This window comes from Choristoneura fumiferana, chromosome 7 (assembly GCF_025370935.1).
Source record: "Choristoneura fumiferana chromosome 7, NRCan_CFum_1, whole genome shotgun sequence".
NCBI lineage: Eukaryota > Metazoa > Arthropoda > Insecta > Lepidoptera > Tortricidae > Choristoneura > Choristoneura fumiferana.
In genome coordinates this window covers 6987440-7013385 of record NC_133478.1, presented here as the reverse complement: position 1 = coordinate 7013385, position 25946 = coordinate 6987440, and the positions used below count along the sequence as shown (strand labels likewise).

Genomic DNA, 25946 nt, shown 5'->3' with positions numbered 1-25946 from the left:
TTTGCGAAGTATTAGAAATAAAGTAGATTTATGTTGTAAATACATTTATAATTTTCCTTTTAAATCTAAGTCATAAAATAACAATATTTACAAAAATATGTTCTGACGAAATAAAATTTATTACTTTCGCTTCCGCTCCGCTTCATATTAAATTATTGCCATTGTAAATAATACTTTAGTATTCAACTTCAACTCGGCCGGCCCGAAAAAGAGCTTGATGAAATATTGTCTGACTCGTTTTAACACATGTTGAAAGCCATATTTATTACTCTTTTTACAAGCTAAATGCACTAGTGGAGCGATCTACGGGCTTCGGCAGTTTACCAACACGACAATGGCCGAACTGTCTGGTTGAAGATATTTTTTATAGGCCAATACAGCCAAACCTGCCATGTCTTTGGTTTTAAAAATGGCGTATACAAGCTTTTTGTTTGCCGGTTTACGCTGTTAAATAGTTTCCAAGACCTCGCGGTCAATCGGGCGAGATCGAAACGTCGTGAATATGAAAATAATATATATGTGTAGGTATATTAATCATCGTTGTGGACCCCGTGAACAAATTTTAGTAGCGTTATGGTGAATTAGAATGGTGCCTGTGGCTTGTCAATCTCGCACGTCGTCAGGTTACCCGTTCGTAACGTAAATATCACCCAGCGAGCGTTTTGTATTTCAGACATGACAGCGTCGCAAAACAGTAGATAATGGAGAGTTCAGAAGACGATGCGGGCGCCGCGACGGACGCTTCCCGCCGTGCATCGGCGCGGGAAAAGGATCTCGGACCCAGCGCGGAGGTCGACGCGACCGCCAGTGCGTCTCGAGAAGCATCGGGGACCCGTACTCCGTGCGAGTCCGGCGCCATGTCGGAGGACAACTTCGACGGCGACAGCGTCCCGTCGCCGTCGACGCACGACAACAATGCTAGCACTGAGGCCATTCTTGACATGATCGACGAGATTGTCGACGGACCCGGAGCGCCGAAACGGATACCGCTGTCGACGGAAAATGATGTACCCGCGTCTGCAGCGTCGCCTGCTGCACCGACGCCAGTCGAGCCCACGCGAGATGAGCCTATAGTACCAGCACCCGCACCGCCCGCGCCACCACCACCCGCGCCACCACCACCCGCGCCAGCATCACCTACACCCACGTCGCCCGCTCCTTCTATGCTGCCAGTTCCTAGTGAACCGTCCCTGCCGGAACAGGACGCCAGACGATCACAACCAGGCCCTGTTGAAGGAGTTTCTCAGCCTGAACAACATGCCAAGACAAAACATAGCTCAGAAGAATCTCCGGCTGTTCTAGTTTCATCCCCTACTACTAGTGCCAAATGTGAAAGTGCACCTGAGGAGTCCCTACCTGATACCCCAGTAGTGAGCATATCAGAAATTTCAGTTCCTGTTGAAATTGCACATAGTAGTAATACAGAACAACCTCGAGCTAGTTCTTCTGTGCCTGAAACGTGTGAGCAACCTGCAGAATCTGTACCTAGTGACCCATTGGCTCAAAATGAGGAACCCCAGGTAGCTGATGACTGCCCGCCTCCAAATATTCCTTCCAGCAGTGTTGAAGAGACAGTACCAAGTTTTTGTGAGATTAGTGAATGTGAATCAAATGACCGGACAGTGAAGCAAGTGACTTCTAGTGATAACAGAGACAATGTGACTGTTGAAAGTGCAGAGTCCACCTCAGGTGATGCTTGTGTTAGTGAAGGTAGAGCTATAGTGCCAGAACTGGCCACTAGGTCGCCTTTACGCCGACGGCTCATACGGCCTACACCATATGATCGCCGACCTGACACTACTGTGTCCTCGACTGTTGATTCCCGAGCTAGTGATACTGAAGTGACCGGACAAATAAGCAGTGAAAGTGTTGCAAAAGATGTATCCAGCTCTTCAGATGCTGTCCCCTCTGTACATGGTAATGTAAATGATGAAGCAAGTAGCAATGTAAGTGAAATCAGTGTCTGCAAAGCAGAGACATCAACAAATCCTCCTAAAAAAATCAAGTTAATTAGACAAAAAATCACACCATCAACAAGTCAAAGTGGAAAATCTCATGATCAAGTGGTAACACCTGAAAGTGAGAGGCCGTCAACCTCCTCTGCAACTCTACCTGATGTTGCAGCAGAATATTGCTCTTCAGATTGTATCAGTACAACTGAAGCTGTGGAGCCCAGTCAAGTTGATCTGTCCAATGTTCCAGTTTCTGAAGCAAATATAGAGCAGGTCAATGAATGTGTTAATGAAATACCAGTAGTAAGTAAAGAAAACATACAACCTAGCCATTCCTCAATTGAAACAAAACTGCAGCAAAATGCCTCTGAATCGGAGGATGTGACAAAGAAAGTTCCTCCAATTAAGCTTAGCTTAAATACATCTAATGTGTCAGAATCTGTTGTTAATGATGCAAACGAACTAAACAAGGAAGAAACTAGTGAAGCTGGTCCTTGCTCAGTTTCTGGTCCTGATGCTGCAGGTTCACCAAAACAAATTCCCAAGTTAACAATCAAACTTGGTAGTAAACAACCAGAGGAAATAAAATCTCCCATTCCCAAACTTACAATCAAGCCTATCCGACCTCCTGCCGTAGAGGAGGTAAAATGTGACAAAATGAACAGTGAGCCAATTCCAAATATTAAAAAAATTAATATCAAACCAATTCCTAAGCCACCTGAAAAGATAAATGATATACATCGAAAATCCAGCAGCAGTGAAATATCAGAATCAGAATGTTCTGAAAATGATGATGCAAGTGCATCGGATCAAGCATCCACCTCGGATCCAGGAGCTGCTGAAGTTATTCCAAAAGTGACTATAAAACTTGGTCGACCTGGCACTGAATCTGAGGGTAAGTTTTACACTGAACAAAATGCCCCTAAACTAACAATTACAGGGCTACAGCATACTGAACAAGAGGAATCAGATTCTGTTTCTAAACTAAAAGTAATAGTTAGCCAATCAGAGGAGAAACAATCTGACAAGATTCCAAAACTGACAATAAAAACTATTGCAAAGCCTGAAAGCCAACTTAGCCCAAAATTAGCTATGAAACCGTTGAAACCAGAAAGTGCTAGCAAAGAAACTTCAATTGGTGAATGTGACGCTGAATTTGCAGAGTCCAGTGGAGAAGTTAAAGAAACCATGCATGTGCCTAAAATCACAATCAAGCCTGTAATAAAAACAGACCTTGAATCAACTTCGAAGACTCCTAAAAAGTCAGCATTAATGTGTGACAGTCCAGATCATATACCAGTTGTAACAAAACTCAATATTAAACCAATTTTGAAACCTACAGAGGATGGAGAAACCTCAGAAGAGAAAGATGAAAAAGTTCCAATAGTTTCAAAGTTAAATATCAAACCAATATTGCGACCTAAAGATAGTGAAATAGATCCTAGTGTAGAAGATATTCCTAAGGTTACGAAATTAAACATAAAACCAATAAAAAACCCTGAAGAGAAATCTTCAGAACAAAAAGACTGTGATGAATGGAATGCAGACAGAGATGAAAATAGTATACCTGTTGTTACTAAACTTAATATTAAGCCTATTATTAAGCCAAAAGATGAAAACATAAAAGATTCAGAGAATCAGTCATCTGAAACAGGAAATTCGAGTGATGATAATACTGATATACCCGTTGTTACAAAATTAAACATAAAACCTATTTTAAAACCCACAGATTCAGAAGATACTGCTAAAGCAAACATTTCTACAGAGCAAAGCATACCTATTGTAACAAAACTTAACATTAAACCATTGGTGAAGCCAGATGACACATCATTGCCTTCTTCCCCTAAAAAAGAAATACCAGTTGTAACAAAATTAATAATTAAACCAGTAGTCAAACCTGAAGAATCTGTTGAAGCTAAAATCAGTGAAGATGTTGATAATGCTTCAACTAAAAATCCTCCATTAGTAATGAAAATAAATATGAAATCTGTGTCTGACACTTCATGTAACGAAAATATAAAGATCAATAATATTGATGAGAGCAAGGAACATGATTGTAACAATATTAATGAGAATATACCGGTTGTAACGAAAATCAATATTAAACCTATAATGAAACCGATAGATAAAGCTATAGAATCTGAAATCATCGAAAATGATTTAAGTAATTGTCATTCCGATGATACAAAAGAAATAATTTTAATCCAACCTACTGACAATTGTGTGTCTGAATCTAACTCTTTAGATCAAAAGGTTGAAATTCCTAACAGAAAAGACACCGAAATAACGTCTGTGACTTCTGGAAACCATACAATAGTTAAAGAAAATTGCTTATCAGAAGCATCAGGTTCTTTAAACAGCTATAATAGCAATGATTTAGAACAACAGCCTAATTTAGAGAAAGATAATATTGAGTCTTCATCTATCAACATCAACAGAACTGAACACATAAATACTAAGACAGAACCAGACACAGAGCCTGTAGCAACACCACCAACTGTAAAGCAAACAAGTTTGTCAAATTGTACACTTTTGAAAAAATTGTTAGAAAATAAGAAGAAAGATGTTGATAACCGAGTTAAAGAACCAGAAGAATATGAAAAGAAATTACCATACCATGAAAAATCTACACCCTCTCCAAAAAGCTCACCTAGTGTTCCAAATTATGATGAAGTGGATAAAACTAAGTCTAAACTGAGTAATGATATCATAAAAGGCACTTTGTCCAGCCCGGATTTAGTAAAACAGACATCTCCTTCTGCTTCTTATAATATTCAGGCTCAGGATTCTAGAGCAGAAAATGAAAATTTAACAAAGCCATTAGAAATTAATATTTCAGAAAAGATTACAACTCCAAGCTCAGGTCAAGATTCTCCTCGTATTATTTTAAAAATAAATAAAACAGATCATGGGCCTTCAGCTAAAATAATTACTGAAGAAGTAAAAAAGCCAGAACACGGTCATGGTAGCTACTCACCTGATAATACTCAAGAAATAGTTAATGATAAGCAGAAAAAAGGTATTTTGAACAGTAGAAGAAAAGAGACAAATTTATCGCCTACTGTGGCTTTGGGAAAAAGATTACGTAGTTCTAGAATTGTTCAAGAAACAGATAAATCTCCAACCATTAAACGGAATGCTAGCAAACGACCTCCTTCTGTTGATACCAGCCCTCCAACTAGTAAAGAACCAGAGCTCTCAGTATTAGAAACAAAACGGTTGAAGCTTGGACATCTATTATCTAACAAGGGGCTCACGGTCACACCTGTTGCAAAAATTCAACATGCTTCCCTACCAACCAACCTACCAATAAAAGTTGTTTCAGAAAGTAAAGCTGCAAAAACTGTAAATCATTCACTCTTAAACAATGAAAACTGTTCAAAGAATGGTAATTCTAAGCTTCACAATATCTTGTCAAATTTGCAAGCCAAACAAATTCAAGGCATACAGTTGAATGACATTAATTGTGTAGAAAAACCTCAATCAATCATCCCTGAACTGGACTCTAGTACGTCAACTGGTAGTTCAGATGTAGTAGTCATAACGCCTATAGAGAATACACATCCACAAGTTCAGGAAATGATCATTAATGAAAACTCTGAATCCCACGACTTTAATATGGTCGGCGATGATTTGTCACAGGATCCATTAGAAGTAGATCACCTCAAAGCAGAGGTCTCAAGCGATAGCATAAGTGTTCCTTTGACGCCTCAACCTAAAAAGCGTGGCAGGCCGCGGAAGATACCTTTATCAGAGGGTGCTAAAATTGTCACGCTGCCTACCCCAGCTTTGGAGGAGAGACCGCAACGATCCTTACGCTTAACCAGGTATGTGTGAATTCGGAGAATGCCTACTTCAGTCGTAATTTAATTCTGTGTGCCTTTAATCACCTCTTCTAATATTTATATTTCAGAGACCGTCCCACGATACTAGTGAAGCCACGAGGGAGGGGTCGAGGGCGCGGCGTCAAGCGCGCTACGTCAACACCTCCAAAAGAGGCAGAACCTGTCGTGGAAACCGCAACAAAGTTCTTTATCAAAGAAGAGAAGAGCCCTGAAGAGATAGATCCGACGAGTTCAAGAGTGAAACTGCCGCGTATGACCGAAGCATTGGATAAAATGCCTTCTGTCTGTACGACCCCCTTGAGCAGTCGTAAAAGAGATTCCTGTACCAGTACAGATATGAAAATGTTTCCGGAAACTCCAGAGTTGAAAGTGGTACTGGAATGTACGAAGTTGGATGATTCGTTCATGAAGTCTCCGGAGACGCCAGGAAGTGAGGCGCGAGGTCGTGGGCGAGGGGGCCGAGGAAGCCGCGGGGGTCGCGGGCGCGGGAGCGGCAAGACACCACGCGGCCGCGGCCGTGGTCGGGGCGGCGGCCGCGGTGCCATGTACATGAAGGTGAGACTTGAGCTTAGTTAAGTAGTGTTAGCACATTTTCACAGGCTTTTATTTAACTTTCAATAATTTTGTTGTACTTCGTTTATTTTATTAAGGAAGAATGAAAGAATAATTTTGGTTCCATCAGTACCACCATGTTCATTTATTTTAGCATTAGGTAAAGAGTTTTAAAAAGCGCTTAAATCACCATATTGTACATTACTTGCTGTAACGGTTACGTATACAGTACTTGCTGTACAGTATTTGTTGTAACTTATCTATCTATCTATACTAATATTATAAAGAGGAAAGATTTGGATTTTTGGATGTTTGTTACGAATTAACTCGAAAATTACTAGACCGATTTTAAAAATTCTTTCACTATCACAATTAGAATGCTAAATTGTTCCAAAAAATTCAATAATATAACTCAAGTGTAAAAAAAGTTGCCATAAAACATCTTACTGTGGAAACTATAGATGATAGAACAAAAAAATGTTCTACATTAAAGAATTTATCAATATCTACAAAAAAAACTTCGCGATACTATATGTCCAACTATTGTAGTTTTGTCACTACAACTCCTTTTTTACATTTTAAAAGTTGACTGAAATGCCGACTAATATCACCATGTTAACTATACCCTTGTATTAATCCTTCCTTATCCAAATAAATATTTTCATATTCAAGACGGTTTCAATACCTGTAGATTACTTTTTGAATTATTCAAATCGGACATTCCATTCAAAAGATATTACGAAATTAAAAAAAAAAACTAACCAAAAAATGCATTTACTCTACGTTGACTGACGCGCCCCGGCTTCGTGCGTGTCGGGTGTAGTTTTTGGGAAATTGAGCTGAAAAATGTGTGTGAAGTGCCCTTGATTAGAGTTCTGTGCCCAAAGGGTAATAAAAACAGGACCTACTAAGACTCCACTGTCCGTCTGTCACTAGGCAGTATCTCATGAATCGTGATAGCTAGACAGTTGAAACTTTCACAGATGATTTATTTCTATTGCCACTATAACAACAAATACAGAACAAAATGAATGTTTAAGGGGGGCTCCCATACAGCAAACGTGTTTATTTTGCCGTTTTATGCTAATGTCTAATGTTGTATAAGTACGGAACCCTTCGTACGAGAGTCCGACTCGCACTTTGCCCGTGCGAAGCCGAAGTGTACCTACTTTGGATTGGGAGATTGTCATGGATCACGCACCTCATCTGCTAAAAAAAAAAATTATTAGATTTAATTTTTTTAACAAAACCATGCAATTGTCAATTTTTATTTTAGGAGACAATGGGTATATACGGACGCGTGTGTGGCCCTGCCACTACGACAGTGCATTTGTTTGAGGAGGAGACGTGTATGATGGACGACAATGCTACTCCTGCCAAGTAAGTTAATCTGGAGTGTTCAATCAGCTATGTGGCAAATAACTCTGTATAAATTATGCTGGTCAAACTTTGGGAATTTTTAGACACTCAAGTCCCTTATTTTTTATATGTCACAAATCACTAGATCATCTCTCCACATTTAATTGGTGACATAGTTTGTGGATGTAAACCTAGCATGAACTGTTATTGACCGATACATATGTTCTTATTTTAGTTGTTGTGACATTATGGATTGATTACAATTACTTTTTAATTAATATTAATAACACTAATCATTATATTATTTTCAGACCGTCACACTTGCTTGACGAAGACTCACAAAGCTCGGTAAAGAGTTTAACAAACGAAAGCAGTAAAATGAAAAAATCAAAGTTTGCCGATTTATTTGACAGGTAATAAACAATAATCACGTTGGTAATACTGTTAGTTTTTAAGTCCTGTATCACAATTCATTTCAATTGTTATAATAAAATATATATTTTATTACAGTAATAAAGTGTGGACGGCTGCTGATGTTAAAGAGTACATGTGGCCGCCTCCTGAGAACCCAAGTGACGAACATCAGGTTTGTTTAATTTATTCACTACTAGCTGTAGCCAGCGACTCTGCCCGCGTAGAATTCGTTGTTGATATCCCGCGGGAACTATGCAATTTTCCGGGATGAAAACTATCCTACTTTATGTCCTTGCCTGGGACTCAACTGTCTGTATACCGTATTTCATCTAAATCGGTTCAGTGGTTTACACGTGATGAGGCAGACTCAGACAAAACAAACTTACAAACTTTCGCATTTATAATATTAGTGGGACTATGCTTTACCCGTGGCTTCGCACTCGTAATCCATTAGTACCGACAGTTAATAGAAATTTCGGGATTTTATTTATGCAGCTGCAGCTAAACTTGCTTGCGCTCGTGCCTTCGCGGCTGCTTCAATAATTCCTATTCCGTGCCCATTTTACAAAACCGTACTTGTCCCTCGTCTACATCATAGCAAACCCTACATGCAAATTCCGCTTTCTAGAATTTGTGCTGGCTCTCTGGACTTGTATGTCTGGAGCAAGTTGCGCCAAGTTGTGTTGAACCCGCTTAATCAAACGAATTTGACTGCCGTTTAGACCTGAGGTCGTATAGCCTAATGTTTCTGACCGTTTACCTTTACTTGCCCGAATTTCACTTGCCATACCAACGTTTGCCATAAAATATATAGAACCGTGCTGTTTTCAGAATTTTTTAAAATGTCATCATATGGAATACAGTACAGTAGGTTTGGTTAGTTTAATATCAACTCTGAGAAAATTACTATTTCAGAAATAAATTACTTTATGGCAAATGTAAATTCTAGAAAACGATACATTCGGGCATATGAAATTCGGGCAAACGATAGAGAACCTTTTCTGACACTCGCGATCGTAATCAAATGACAGATTTCTCATACAAAAACTGTCATTTGATTGTGATCGCGAGCGTCAGAAACGTTAGGCAATACGGCCTCTGTTGTGATATTGGTTATTTATTATTTATTACTATAGACACTTAGGAGCTGTTTCCCCATCCATTGATTAGTGTTAAGTTAACTGACGGTTAAATGTGATGCCGTCTCTATTTGTTTTGTTCGAATAGACGGAGACGGCATCACATTTAACCGTCAGTTAACACTAATCAATGGATGGTGAAATAGCCCCTTAGTATGACTCGCACTCATACATTGTTAGTGAGTATAGGTTATGCATCACAATAATGAATCATAGGGAGGATAATTTCGGAGGTACTATTGACACTTCTAACCAATCATGGGGGTAGTTTTTTTTTATAAACCACAAAAGACTTTAACACCAATTATCTTGTAACCACGACCATTTTTAACATGGCCAAAGTGTCAAGCGTGATGATTGACAGTCTAGTACCGTGCGACGACAAAGATCTGGAATCAGCTTACAGCGGCAACATTCCCGGAGCGTTATAACTTAGGGATCTTTAAAAAACGAGCCTACCAATTTCTAAAAGGGTCGGCAACGCACCGGTGATTCCCCTCGTGTTGCGGGTGTCTGTCCATCAGGTGACCCGTCTGCTCGTTTTCCCCCTCTTATGTATATATAAAAAAACTTGAAAGACGGCATAAAATCAATTGTGTGGTGTGTAGTCCTGTTTTACATTATTATTACTATATGTATATGAAAGTGTGAAGTGTTATAAAGTAACTTATAATCTAGGTTGGTATATTTGACATATCAATGATTAACTTGAAGTAAGATTGCAATTTTTTTGTGTTGAAAGATTTAACGAAATAAGCGGGCGCGGGAGCGGGGAAATAAGTTTAAATAATTAATCTGTCATCTCCCAGGATAACAGGATCAAAGGAATTTGGGCACAAATTTGTGCCTCTGGGAGAGGACAGGTTAACGGGCAAGCTTGATTACCTCATTTCTATTGATAAAAACCGAAGTACTTGTATAAAGAGTTCAAGAGTTGACCTTTTGTCATAACATAATAATGTTAAGTATGCTTCGATTGGCTTTTCATAATATCGGACACGTCCTAGCGGCCCTAGAAACAGAGTCGTATCAGATATATAAGCTCACTTTGTTGTGTCAGATATTGCTGGTGAGTACCACTCGCTCTTGGCCGGTTTTTAGTTTTTTTTTTTCAACTATAATGTTCCTGTAAGTAGATGTTCCTGCGCTCCGACTTCTGGCCGGTGGGTGTGGTGTTCCGTCGTTTTAGAGTAGCGACGAAGACGACGTTAAAAAATCCCTAATTTGTTTTTTATTGACTAGGTGATGATGATCCAAGAGCAAGTGGCGATGTTCCTCGGCGTGAAGAGCTTCAAGCGTCGCTATCCCGAGCTGAAACGACGCAGCGTTGGTGGCGAGGAGCGCAGCTACATACTGCGCAAGGGGCTGGTCACTGAAGCCCTCTGCGATCTCGGTAACTAACTCAAGCCATTCAGAACTAGCCCAGCGGTTCTTAACCTTTTTTGCTGGCAACCCAAATAATAAATATAATTGAAACGCGCGACCTAAAAATACCGCTAAATTTGACAATATAAAAAAAAATATTGAACTTTTTTTTATCACATGCAAGATAATTTCCGTGACCCATTCCAAAACCTTCAGCTACCCTAAAAATTACGATGATAAACCTTCACCGTTGTATTCAGACATATTAACCCAACCATCTGCTGAAATATTCCCGAATAATTTTCTCACAAATTGAATATGCACACATTTTATTAATTATTCAAATATATCTTTCTTGTTCAACAAAAAGTTGTGAAATATTTTTTAAATAGATGTTTTAAAATAGACAGAGATCCATCATGGACTAGTCTATAACGTCATAGATATGCTATGATGACCATAGAATTTTTTTACGAAATATATTTTTTTAGAAAGGATGAAATGCATTCGCTCATATGTTGCTTATGTTTCAACAGATTTTTATGATCTTTACGTCATTAAATTTAATTTCTAGTTTTGTATGACGTTAAATTGTTTTTTTTTTTTAAAGAACATTAGTATCCCGTGTGGTGTCGGGTTAGAATTACAACTCTTCATTTCTTCCGTGGACGTCGTAAGAGGCGACTGAGGATATAGGTTAAGGTATACCGTAGGCGACAGGCTAGCAACCTGCTGTCACTATTGTACCGTTTTTGTCAAATTTAAAGCCTAAAATTGCTAAAAGTGGCTCCGAAGCGGTAACGTTTAGTGTGCTCTGCCTACCCCATTAGGGAATACAGGCGTGATGTTTGTGTGTGTGTATTAGTATTCTATGCATATCCCCTATTGTAGTTCATGGGTACGGAACTCCGCAACGTAACGCCTGAATCAATTTACCCTTTCTATTTCCATCTCAGGTATCACGGCAGTGGATGCCAGCGAGGTCCTAGATATAATGCTGTCGGACTATCCTCACAAATACGAGGAGTATCGTTCACACCAGCGCGCGAAGCAGCAGGCGACGGTGGAAGAACCGCCGGTCAAAGTTGAACGCGTGGACCGAGTGGAGATGAAGATTGAAAAGACTGCCGAGCCCAAACCGGAGCCGCCTAAGGTTGACCCGGAGAAGACTAGACAGGTAAGTGAAGCGGTAGTAACGTAAATATTTTTTTTACTTCTCATGCTCGTAAAGTTGGCTCGTAAATTTATGCTGGATCTAGGAGACATAAAATTGCTTTTTATGTTCTAGTGCATAAAGTAAAATTATAATATTCGTCTAAGACCAAGGTAATCTGGTGTCAACAGCCACAAACAATAAAGTTTCTATATGTATATTTTCAATACCTATTTTTTATTGTATGTAAAACTAAAAATCAATCGAATCAATCAAATCAATAAAACTAAAAATTTATAATTATAAAGCAATGCATGAAAAATAAAAGATTCCTAGTAAGTGAATAATGCTTTTCACTGTTGCTATTTAATTTCCTCTCAATCGAAGGGAAAAGCAGAGTGTAAAATTCGAGCATTAAACCCATTTTCCCCTCGACTTGTCTATCCACCCTCGCCGTACCGGCTCGGGTGGCTATATGAACGACACGGGTAACATGGCTCGTTTTATGCTCTTGTTGTATAATCTACTATTAAACACAAAAAAAATGCGATCAAGGGCGGATCCAGCCTGGGGGCTCACATAGTCAAATCCTATAGCCAGGGGGGGTTCACATGGTCAAATTCTAGTTATAACAAACAAAATCTATAAATAATAATAAATAGCGTCAAATATATGTACACATCGACCTTATGGTTACATACATAGCATAAAGGTGTATAGATATTTTTGACGTCTTGGTGACGTATAGATCAGGCGTTTTCAAGTTTGGTTTTAGCGGCACACTTTTCGTTCATCAAAGTTTCACGGCACACCAGTGAAAAATAGCCAAGTTTCCGTTCAGTATATCCATAATATGTTAAACATAACGGACAGCGGAGGCTTATTAATTGCACACGCCACGGGTCAGTTGTTTTCGTACTATTTTCTCATTAAAATAGCTATTCATGATTTCAATGCAGCATACACTTTGAGGCAATCCCGGCACACCTGAAAATATACGCGGCATACTGGTGTGCCGCGGCACAGCGGTTGAAAACGTCTGGTATAGATATTAATGCCCTTGACTGTACAGACCCAACCCAGGGCCCAGGATCCGCCCTTGAATGCGATCTCAATATGGTATTCTTTGTAATGACAGGAAGCAGCAGCGGCGGCGGCCGCGGCGGCCAGCGAGTGGAACACGCGCATAAATTCCATGCGGCGCGGCGCCTGCGCCGACCTGCAAAGTATGACGGTGCTGCGGCGGCGGCCGCCCGCCCGCGACCCGCCCACGCACGTGCGCCCGCCCGCCGGCTTCTACCCGCACGCGCTGCTGCCCGGACAGTACCACCACACCTATAGGGTCTACACGCCGGACCAGCTCAGGTCATTTTATAATAATAATAAACACAAAATTAATTTGGTGGTCTCTAGCATAGTAGACACGTTTAATAGCTATTTATGATTTCATGAAACGAGGCGTAGCCGAGTTTCATAAAGGGTCACATGAGTGTTTTAAGGCCTAATTACGTACAGTTGCATACAATATTTTATCTTCTCTCACACACATTGAGACACATTGAGATTGAATCTGCTAAATAAAAGATCAAAGTTAGAAAAGTAAGAAATAGTTTATTGTATTTTCATATACTTCCACGTCCCGAAACTGCAAATTGTAGAGTTCCTGTCTCCGACAGGCATAACCTGATACCGGAAATAAGTGCAATCTGGAACAAATTAAGTTAAAAATTATGAATATAAATGAAAACCCAAGAACAACAAACGCTAAAAGACTTTCACTTTTATGTAACTATAACATCTTATATTTATACGTACATACCTTCGTTAAAAGATGTGCGCGTCCAACAGCTTCATTCATAAATTTATTCAATTGTTCAGGTGAAAACGTCTCGGCTTTTTTCCCTTTAAATCCTTGCGATTTTCTTTTCAATAACGCTAGTAGTTTTGAATATTTTGATATATCGACTTCGTTATATATGCTTGATGTAGGTACTGTTTAGCATTGAATATTTAGACCACAATGAGGAACACTTAAACTTGTCAGACAATTCCTGAAAATTGGCCAATAGCACGTTTTCCGAAATCGATTTAAGTTTTTAAGTAGCCTTTTTTTGCATTTTCCATGCCATAAAATCTTGATAGCATTTATCGTATAATTTTCTGGACTTTGCTGGTAATAAAATTATGAGTCATTTCCTTCGCCGCATCTAAAATATCGGGCGGAGTCAAATGTTCTTCGCATTCACTGATATCAGACATTTTTAAGTAAGAACAAAATTTTCCCACGAAAATTCGTACAACAAAACGACACGTATGGAATGGAATGGCGCTAAAACCCAGTACATCACCGTGCACGTGCGCGCATGCGCTAAAGCGGGCACTGCCACAGACAAGTGAAAATTGGAATCAAAACTTTTCGATATTAACTTTTTGGATTTACCCTGTATCGTAATGGTAAAAAAAAAATGTATTATAAAATTATTTCGTTAGAAGTAGAGTAATAATATGTTTTTTTTTTTAATATTTCGGTATTGTGTTTAAAAAGTATGTCAATATAAACTCGTTTTGAATTTTATAATTCGAATTTTACGATATGAGAGTAGATAAACATTTTTTTAGCACAGTAGGCACATGGGGGAGGCCTATGTCCAACAGTGGACGTCCTACGGCTGATCTGATTATGCTTAAGGGCCATCCAAAAAGTACGTCACACCAATTTTGTCAATTTTTAACCCCCTCCCCCTGTCAAACGTATTGCTATGAAAATTGCAATTATTTTGTTCCTGTATCACAAACTATGTAATATCATTAATTTTATACAATAATTGATTGAAAATTCCGATTGAGATCCGACTTTTCCCGATGGAAATACATTATTTACTATATCTGTATGTAGAGTCATTGTATTGTATTGTAATTACAATATACAATATTTGTATTTAGATACTTCCCGCTAAACACGGCGGTGGCGGCCCCGCCCGCTCCCGCATCGGCGTCCGAAAGCAGCTCCGAGTCCGAGCCCGATTGGGGCTCGCACTCCGACTCCAGTGACACCGACCGACTGCCGGCCAAGGTAATAGAGGAAAAAGCACCACTACATAGATCAAACTTATTATAAAATGTTAAGTATTAGTACAACATCTTGTTGAGTTGAACTGTGGGCGGTTTCAGACTAGCGTTTTATTTGCAGGTATAAGCTCATTTTAGGAAGCACATGTACGCGCGTTCGGAGGTGTGTTTTTTTCCTCGAGTGTTAAACACATAGGATAGTTCGATTTAATCTAGCACGCATGTAAGTTCGCACTTATGCCAAAAACGACAATAAACGCACAGAAAAAACGCTATTCTGAAACTGCCCTATCAGCGACATAAACCGTCCACGGTTTCCGCTTGTTACCTATACTTACCTACCATGTCACTGATCTTGATTGAATATTTTAAAAAAACTAGACTCAGCATCCGTACGTCTTTTGTTTTCATAAAAAGTTAATTGTGTGCATTATCAATCACTTTTCCCAACTTAACAGTTAGGCAACTTTTTATTTAGGTCATCAAAGTTTTAAACCGGTACCAAAATACCGATATTAAAGGTATACCGTTATGTTGACCGGTATATGGAACCAGGGCTTGAATTTGGTACAAATAATACTGGTATATAATATACCGTGTTAAATAAAGCTGGATGTCACTTTTTGATCGACACTTTTTTTTAAGTGTCCGCTCAACCAACTGTACCACCTCTGTCGGAGGAAACCTTTACTTAGCTGTGACGTGACCAATGTTTGGGTCCGCTAAAAATATCTTGCGGTGTTTTAACGTCTACAGCGGAAGAAGCTAACGAAAGTGAAGCGGAGCAGCGTAGCGGAGACGAAGGAGGAGCCCCGCGACGAGGAGCTCTGCCGCGCCTGCCACCTGCGGGAGGAGGGCAACCGGAAGTACTCGCACGAGCGCTTCCTCGTCTGCTCCAACTGCAACGGCCGGCGTGAGTACTGAATACTCGGTTTTGTTTTAACTAAAGTGTAGGTATTTTTAATGTCCGTGACTATAGAAGAATTGTTTGACGCCGAGCTCACGGCGGTAACTGTAGCGTGGTAAATCATCATCATCTCAGCCGTAGGACGTCCACTGTTGGATATAGGCTTCCCCCATAGACTTCCAGTTGCTTCGGTTGGAAGCGGCCCACATCCACCGTGAACCTGCCGCTTTAACAAGGTCATCCGTCCATCTCGTTGATGGATGTCCTACGCTGCGCTTGCCGATCCGTGGTCTCCTTTCGAGAACTTTTCGGCCCCAACGGACAACCGTTCTCCGTGCTATAATGACCTACCCATTGCCACTTCATTGAACTAATTCGCTAGCGATATTTAGGGGCTGTTTCACCATCCATTGATTAGTGTTAACTGGCGGTTAGGTGTGATGCCGTCTCTATTTGTTTTGTTCGAATAGACGGAGACGGCATCACATTTAACCGTCAGTGAACACTAATCAATGGATGGTGAAACAGCCCATTAAACTTGTTATTTTGGCAGTGCACCCGTCGTGCGTGGAGCTGCCGGCGGACACGATCCGCAAGGTGCGCGAGTACGCGTGGCAGTGCGCCGAGTGCAAGACGTGCGGCGCATGCGCGCTGCCCGCCGACGACGACAAGATGCTGTTCTGTGACCTCTGCGACCGCGGCTTCCACATCTACTGCGTCGGGCTGCAGCGCGTGCCCAGCGGTCAGTACCATCATCATTATCATCATCATCTTCTCAGCCTATATATAACACAGTCAAAGAAACTGAATCGCCAGGGTGGGAGCCTTTTCATAATTTCCAATTTCGCTATGATTTCTTTGACGTATGGGATGTCAACATGACATTAGTAGCACAAAGATTCCACCCTGGTATGTAAATCAGTTTCTTTGGCTGTACGTCACACTGCTGGGCCTCCTCTCATGCGTGGTAACTTCACACACACCATTAAAGGGAATTGCTTCGCAGGTTTCCTCGCGATGTCTTCTTTAATCGTGAAGCTCGTGGTAAATTCTAAATGTAATGTTCTCGTGGTAAAATTCTAGATGTTTCGAAAAACTCGGAGTTGCGAGCCTGGATTTGAATCCACGATCCTCTGCTTGAGAGGCCATAGTCCGAACCACTAAGACACCACGGCTTACCATATCATAATCCCGGCATAGTACCATACCATAATCAAGGAATGGAAAAAAACAAAAGAAAGTGGCATGGAAACGAAACACGCTGACGCTGATTATAAATAAGTTCTACTTACGTCACGTCAAAGTGACGTTAGTCACATCAATTTAGTTGTAAAATTCCATATATACATCTATTCTGCATGTACAGTCGAGTTCATAAACTTGTGAGCAATAATTTGATCAAAAATATCTGAACACGCTTCTACGCCGTTAACAATAGAGTCGTGTTCAGATATTTTTGATCGAATTTTTGCTCACAAGAGTATGAACTCGACTGTACATCTATTACGCGCAATGTTACTATTGAATCCAAGTTCCGGCTGGCCGATGCAAGAAATCTCGACAGCAATACACCAGTACGAAAAGACATATATTGTAACACAACACATCCACTGAACATTCCAGGTCGGTGGCACTGCGTGGAATGCGCGAAATGCAAGTCGTGTGGGGCGCGGGACCCGAGCGGGCTCCCCCCGGGCGCCGTCCCCGGGAGCGCCGCCATCCCGGGGGGCTCCGGCGTCCCCGGGAGCGTTGCCGTCCCGGGGGGCTCCGGCGTCCCCGGCGGCTCCCCGCTCGGCTCAGTGTCCACGGCCGGCGCCGAGTGGCACCACCAGACGCGGCGGGGGCCCGGGGGGCATAAACTATACTCGCATTCTCTCTGCACGCCATGCGCCAGGTCAGTAACTTAATGTTAAATCATTGGGTCCCTAGTACGACTAAAGGAATGGAATTTAGTCGCCAAGGGTCCCAGTTGACTAGTATTTTTTTTTGTTATTTGTTTTGTTTTTGTTTAGGTTGAGATTGTTTTGAGATTAGGCTTTGTTGCTATGGCAACTATACCTAGTGTGAAAAATTAGGTTGTTTTTGAATGAGTGCTAAATGTTGATTTATTTAAATGCAGACTCGAAGTATAATAACGATTTTTTCATTATATTGAATTAGGATACGAAAGGGATAGGGACGCCTATTTATAATGCGCTTTGCGATATATTTAATCATTAAAAAATACGTAGCGCAAATTGTACTGAACATAGATCAGATTAAATTTGTATAATGTAGGTATTGTTATAATAAAACATTGGAATTCTATAGTTTCTTTTTTTTATATGGGTCCTTTACTAAACAAACAGGTTTCGAAGTTGAATTAAATTTTTGAAGTTACTAAATTTGGCTCAGTGTTTAAAAATGAGCTTAGTGAAGGACCGATTTTATTTCAACCCCAAAATGTGTTAGAAATTGTCTGCTGTACGCCAGCCAAAAAGCACTGGCGAGACAAAGAGCTACTCATTGTCAGCAAAACTAAACAACTCCGTATTATTTTTCAAGTAAATCCAAGAAGGGGCCCAATAGAGCGTGACAAACTATTACATACGGAAGATCATGTAGCGAGACCCTGATGAAAGTACTAAGTTTCACTTTAAACAATTTTTATGTGTCATTTGTTTACGTTACGGTCTTGGTAGTTATTGTTTCACCTCATCTCATGCGTGGTGGATTTACACGGCCCCTCACTGACATGTGCTTTTGAAGCATCTGCTACGGAAAATTATGTTTGAAACTTTGAAACCCCAGCCTTTCTCTTTGAGGTTACCATAATAACAGGCATGGCATTTAGAGCGGCGATATTATTACCGACTCGGGCATTTTTGGATTGATTCACTAAAACATGTAGTAAATTGGGCATGAGTCGTAGCCGAGGGTGATAAACGATATGGGGCTTTCTTTCTCACCAATCGTAATAAGCCTTTTTTTTATTGTACAGTCACCTGCATTAATATCTGCCACAGCAGAGCGTGTAAAAATATCTGACGCCACATCCTACCGGCCCTAGGAATAGAGTCGTATCAGATATTTATGCACGTTTTGTTGTATCACATATTGGTGCTGGTGACAACCATATTTGAACCTTATCACATCAAGCCGTCAAAAATTGACAGTTAAAATTTATGTTTTTTGTACAGTTTTGATGTCTTTCCCTGATCAGGAAGTGAGATTTTGTGTACTTATATTTCGAAGAAATGGTAACCCGTGTCCATTATATACTGAGGAATGAGAGACAGGATGAACAGAGCACCAAATTTAGTTTTTCTTAGTAGATGCTTTGGTACCGTAGCCTTCCCCCGCCTCAGAATTTTCTCTTAGCCCCAACGCAGCATTCTTACTCCGCACAATCCAGTATAATTTAATAGGTTGCATGCTACACATCCTCTTTTATTTAAGTTTCTATTAATCTTTATGTATAAAGGCTGTTTGTTCAAAAGAAAACTGAGTTCCTAAGTTATGTTTACCTAAAAGAGCGAACAATCTTTATTAGGATTTGCAAACAGCAAAGTTGACTAACAAACAGGTCCTACTTTAATTGGGCATTTAATTTAAAATGCTGCTTCAAGAAATCTGTGTTTTCTAGTTTCCAACTCTAAAAGTTGCTGTATTTTTATTAACGGGCTAAAAATTTTGTTGGGGAATTCTTATCTAGTTGCTACACCAACTTTACTGTTTATTTATTAATTTTACTGTAATTTGTAATTAATATAAATCTATGTATGTCAATTGATGTAACTCGAATGAACTAAAAATAAAGAACGCAATGGCTCAACAAGATGCTTTTTTTTCCTTTTACGTTTTTTTTTTACTTTTCTTTGTTTTGTTTTTACTTTTTATAAACATTCATAAATATTTCTGAAGTGTTACATCAATTGACATGGAATCATCTGTGATAATGGGTGTCGACATCATCATCGTCATTGATAATGCCAACTAACTGTCATTAATGTTCCATTATTTATGTCGGACTGACTAACACGGGCGTAGCTATTCTAAACATACCAGAGCGTTAACTAACTTGACTCTATTTTGTTACTTGTCTTCGGGAAACCACAAATTACAGCAAGAACAACACTTGTATACTTTTTTATGTATTCGTTGAGCACTGCACCAAATTAACAAAAATTGTTCTTCGTTAAATTATTGAACACTAATAAATTCTACTCTATTTAAAAATACACACATTTACGTACTCACAGAACTAAGTAAAAAAAAAAAACAAGAAAAATTTATTACGACTTGATAACAGCATATCGCCTTCTGTTACTAGCGAGTAGTTTTTTTTTTACTAAGGTTTAGCTAGTTTCAAACAAATATGATTTTTCCTAGTTTTTTGTGACAGATTTGAAACCTACCAAGGATTCTCAAGGTGCTATCAGACTGTGACAATTTGCACGACATACATCATTTGTCCCGCAAAAACCATCTCTTCTGCGCACCGATCCAATTTAACTTTTTCTAGACCTGGCGAAATTAAGCTCACTGAAAACTAAAAAGAAAGCCAGTCTCCTCAATTTAACTTCCATCTAAAAGGTTCGACGATTCTAAAACATTCATTGATGTCGATTACACTATCCCTTGATCGAATTACTTTTGCCCGAATTTATGATTAATAAAAAAAAGCTGGTTTTATTTAGATGATCTTCAAACTACCCTGACAAATAACTACTAAATACCTCAATAATCAAAAACCAGTCCCTAGCAAATTCCATTTCGGACAAAATTATTTCCATCAAGTGAAACTTCGATGTCCTGTCGCGTCGAGGAACCATCCAAATCCGAAGACAAGTAACAAAATAGCACGTCGTTGCTCCGTGTTTGAACTAATGGCGTGTTTCTGTGTTCCGGTGCTTGTGCGCGTATGTGTGTGCGTATAGGGCGTACCGCATCGGTCGCTACTGCCCGCTCTGCGACCGCTCCTTCATCGGGCCCAAAGGGACAATGCAGCTCGTCATATGTAAACTCTGCGATAGACAGCTGCATCAAGGTACGTCTCACCCATAGTGTAGATGCTTCTGCGGATCGTGCGCCTTCGTCGGAATAACTCTTAAGAGACTAGATACATTTTGTTTATCAGAACACCCTTCTTGATTTCTTGGCTGTCAGCAGTGTAGTCAAGAAACGCTTCCCGTGGCTACAATTACATATTGATCTATAGAACAATAGAACGTGAAATCTTTGGAGTCGGTAAGACAGAGATTTGCTCTCGGTTGTAGTCCAAGTGCTGAGCCGTTGTAAAGCCTACGCTAGTCGGGTAGTAGTAGACATTTTTATGTTGAAATAAAGCAAAATTATAAAGATATAAATAAAGAGTTATTTTGGTGAGGCCACAGTCCGTGCGGGCTTGCCACTTGAGCTACAATACAAGCTACAGACAATATCTAATCAAGTACATCAATACAGTATGTGAGAGTTTAGAAGTACCTATTCTGGATTTGAAATCGAAGTATCAATTTTGTATAGTAAAGTTTCAAAACTTTACAAAGGAAACTTATTTTTCTTTGGACACCATTTGGTCTCGCCTTTAGCAGGTCATTCTAACTTCTTACCTACTGTATTGTAGTCAGCAACAGAACAGCTGATCCACTTCTGCCGCTGACTGTACCCTTAGCAAGTACATAGCTATTGACACGTTCAATTACTTATTGTAGCTTTAAGTATAAGCCTTTTCCATCCTACATAGCTTCTTTCCATCGCATTTTGAGGAGAACATATTTTCACATGTAGTCTAAGTTTATCATTAACTCAACCTGTTTAGCGATCATACCGATATCAGGGTACTCACCAGAAGCATAAAATATCCAGAAAGTACATTACAACAATTACAAGTACAGTTCCATATTACACTGCGATAATGTTTCGACCTGATACATTACAAAAATAGTTCTGGTGAGTACCCGGTGATGGAGACCGATCGAATTGGATTATAAAAGAAGATACTCTTGTCCCAAAAAATGTCTTCTCAATACTGGTGCTTGCTACATACCTTGCGCATGTATTAAAACGTTATTACCGCTTGTTTGCATACATACACATAGCTGTATCGACTATCATGAACTGTTTAGCCTTTTTTATACCTCCGAACCTTACCCTTCCTCCCAACAGACAGTTCGTCACAGAACTCCATTAAAACAGACAATATCAGAAATCATATCGGTAGGAAGCTTAGTTCTTGTGTTTAGATGTTCTAGACAGTGTAAGGTGAACGCATGATGTATTATACACAGCGAACGTACTGCCTCGTTAGTGGATAGATATTGGGTCGCATATAATATGACCGCCGTAAACTGTCGGACGTGATAGACATGCCGATTTGTGTGCCTTGTGTCGACTGTGTTAGGTCTGTGATTATTAACATGATGATTGAGATCTGATGCTATTTGAGACAAGAACTTGTAAAACAAAAAAAAAACGCAATACTTATCATACCTTGTTTTGTTTTATTATTGGTAAATGAAGTCCAAATTTATAAACTGGCAACTTGGATGTTCCGATATTTTGTGTATAATGTATGCTGTGCGATTTGTTGCCTTTGTAAATTAAACCATAACCGCAAAAAAGATAAACTCAGTGAAATATTTTGATTTATGAAAACCTACACAATCTTTGTTTTTAATGTTGTTTATCAAATAGCAAAATTTCTCTAGTATTACTTTTAAGATAATTATAATAATACATATCCGGTACGCTCAAAAAGTTTCTGCTATCTTACAAACAGTGCCTTGAATATGAAAATGTCACGTACAAAATTAAAAACGGTTCCAATAATGACTGTTGATGGAGTTGTAACTGAAGCTTGTATGAGAAAGTTGACTAAAGTATGAGAAAATAATTGGCTTTGTCGGTCATTTGTTTTCTCGCATGCCTGCTCTGTTTTCCTGCAAAGCTTTGGTGGAAACCACACTCTTATTATGAAGAAGTTGTCATGTGGGACGGTGATTTAATTTTATATAATGACGCGATTATTAAGGTGGTTAACATGCATAGTGCTTGTGTTATCTTAACGTCCCTCGTCTACTAAGTTTTTCGAGTATTGTCGTGTTTCGAACAGTTTTACGGTTCGCTAATTAACCGTCTAAATGGAAGAACATATTTCTACCGATTTATGATTTCCATCATAACATCTGGATTTCAATCATAATTAAAAGACTTGGAAGTTCGACTGAAAGGGGCGTTATGAAAATAGAAGCACACAGTCGGCATCATTATAATCGGAATCGAGTTAATAAGAGAGCCATATTCATATTATTGAGCTCATATACTTGACAAGGTTTAGGTAATTAACTAGATAGATGTAAACAAAACAACGTCAATTGGTGTCTTAAATATTGAAATTCCCCCATTGAACTATCTAAACATGAACATTTCTGTATTGAAATACATTAGTCTACTTTGTACTACAATGATAGATAAGTAAAATGTTTAATATCCTTAAATGTGCCAAATCTGGCAGCTGAAGCTGGTTTACATTTATTTAATTACCTAAATCTTTTGAGTAGTTCCAATGTTTTGATGCCGAATGGTGAAACTTTTGAGTCTGCCCTCATGAACGTTGGGTACATGTGTGTGTGTGTGTGGGTGTGCAGACTGCGTTAGGGCGACGGTGTCGAGCCTGAACGTGTTGGACTACACGTGCGGCGAGTGCCGGCGCAGCGGCATCACGTCGCGGTCGGCGGCGGCGCGCCTGGCGCCACGCACCATCGCCACACTCTTCATGGCCAAGCGGCGCTTCAACAAGTACGCGCACCGCCAGTACCTCGCCAGCCGCACGCGCGACCGCGCCGCCTCCGCCGACCACGCGCCGCCCTCCGACGACGACCCCGACCCCCCCGACCCCCACGACCCCATCGCCGACTGACTCGTGACTCGCACAGACGCTCCCCAGTGAAAGTGACACGACCCCCTGAGTGTATAAAAACGAACTATGTATCATAACTAGCGATAGACTACATGTAACTCTTATTCGCTTCGATAATACGGTTGTAAGGTACACTGTTGCATAAATCTGATTAATATAACGATTAACTAGTAGGCTACGTATGTTTAAGTTATCGGATAGTGAAGAGATACTAGTTGTATTGGCTCCTTGTTTGGCTGCATACTCTTTATTTTCTATGCATTGAGATCTTTGTTATGGTTATGATCGGAGACGCGGTCGAATAATATTATCTCTAGTGGGAGTAGACGGATTAATTTAACAAGATAAACATGAAGTGGTTAGATAGATGTAGATCGCAGGTAACTAACATGTAAACTGTACAGTAATACTAACTTCACTATAATGGGTAGCTGGGCAATCATACTATTTTTAATAATATTAATAGTTTCGTTTTGAGAGTATCCTGTAAGACGAAATCTGTATTTGTGTATGCGTCCGCGAGGTGTTATTTATGTTGGAGATAAAATCGAGTGCTGCTACTTTTGCGAGGATAACGATTTTTTTATTAAGTACTATTGTAGCACTAACTTGATTATTTTCTACGAGCTATACTATTTGCAGGAAATTGACAATTAGGTTGTATTTTCTTCTTTACAAATGTTTCTTTTTAAACTGGTGAGAATAAACGATTATGATAGACAAGTCTGCCTTTTGATGCATTTGAGTTTTGTTTCTGTTTCAGAGTTCTTTTACTCCCTCCTTGTTTTTCGAATATCGGCTGAACGCTGTGAAAGTAATGATCTAATCAAGACAGCCTGCATTTTATGTTTTGAGTTTAATCTAATTAGTTTATTGTTAATTTTCCTTGTAAGGTATTTATTTTAGTTTTATGTGGATACATCTGTATACAATCTTGTGTCCTCTGTATTTGAGAAATAAACTACAAAAGTGAGAAATGCCCGTAACTCATCGGTCGCCCGTACGTAGCGCATCTGATGATGGTTTACAATACTTATGAAATATTAAAATATAATTTTATAGGAGGATTTTTTCTTCCCAATATTACGCAGAATCATTCAATTAAGTAAGATATTGTTGATTAATTGCACTGTATATTTAACTTAAGATTTTGTTTTGTAGTTTAATTACACGAATTAAATTCAGCAGCTTACAAATATCAGTTCTACACTTAATTTCAAAGTACAAAACCATTAGGCTATTTTGTGTTCTAATTTACTCGCTCTCGTTCTGGAAAGGTTACAAACCCAATTTTATATAGATTTTAATAATAGAAAGATCAAATAAATTATTTAAACTCAGAGTACCTATATGTTTATTTTCATTACGAAGAAAATTATTTATTCTACGGTGTTATAAAGATAGTATTAAATTAAATATAGCTCTATTGGGTGGTATCGGTTTCCAGAGCGAATAGTTCAATGATTTGTTTAATAACATAGTAAGCCGCTGCTCGGTCGAGTCGAGTGGAGAGCTGCCTGCTAATGGACGATCTGGTCTCTAATATCAGACGCTAAAACCGATATCAGATCCAATGTTAGGTTCAACATCCGATAGATCGCGGCCATGTTGGATCGGCGACTGTTGAATGACAATGTTCGTTTGTGTGCTATTTACATGTATACTTTTTGCGAGTGCGTGTGCGGATGTGTGAGCGTAACTCTTTGATATCGGGTAGCAGTGTGATCGGATCGGATAGCATGCGAACTTTAAGGCGCAAGCTTGTCAGATGTTAGTGACCGACGGGTGCCTCGCCTGCATACGTAACGTGGGAACGATCGCTGTACTTACAACTCTGCGCGCTATCGTCTTTTAACCACTGCTGTGTGCAATTTGTCCCGTATGTTGTGTATTATACTTGTATTAGAACTTTGTAAGTGCAGTATCAGTAACATTCATCAAACTGATGACCTTTAATGTATCATGTTTAGTTATAGTTATCCTTGGTTATTATTAATCATAGTTTACTTAGAGACAATTTTTAAGACAAAATTTATGTCCACAGATTTATTTCATCGAATCATGTTATGACTTTTTATATAAAATATATACTATCTACTGGTTTGGGTGTGTCTGTGTGTCACACCTTTGATTCGTATTGCTTTATTGACACAGGTGAATTAAGACTTACTTCTAAGAGAATATTGATAACTTTATGTCTACTTAATGCAAGTGTAAACGTTCTAGAAATCTCGCACTGTTCGGTCAATTTTGTAAAAAAATAAAATAAATTTAATTTGACATTTTGTTTC

The 25946-nt window shown here is 39.4% G+C and overlaps 1 protein-coding gene across 4 annotated transcripts; it reads left to right on the top strand.

Moving 5' to 3' along the window:
- The first annotated feature begins 198 nt into the window (after positions 1–198).
- On the top strand, positions 199–25935 carry e(y)3 (PHD finger protein enhancer of yellow 3). Of its 4 annotated transcripts, XM_074089965.1 has the most exons (15): positions 199–521; positions 674–5779; positions 5866–6352; positions 7626–7729; positions 8020–8121; positions 8219–8294; positions 10504–10654; positions 11583–11803; positions 12918–13144; positions 14723–14852; positions 15605–15761; positions 16309–16497; positions 17379–17649; positions 20675–20784; positions 23384–25935. In XM_074089965.1, exons 2-15 carry the CDS (start codon positions 702–704, stop codon positions 23653–23655), a joined length of 7575 nt encoding a protein of 2524 aa, XP_073946066.1. In that variant the 5' UTR covers positions 199–521; positions 674–701; the 3' UTR covers positions 23656–25935. The 4 variants fall into 4 exon arrangements, with proteins under 4 accessions (XP_073946066.1, XP_073946065.1, XP_073946067.1 ...); XM_074089964.1 differs by having other exon boundaries at positions 199–5779; XM_074089966.1 differs by lacking the exon at positions 23384–25935 and adding an exon at positions 18300–18375 and having other exon boundaries at positions 199–5779; positions 20675–20764.
- Positions 25936–25946: the final 11 nt, after the last annotated feature.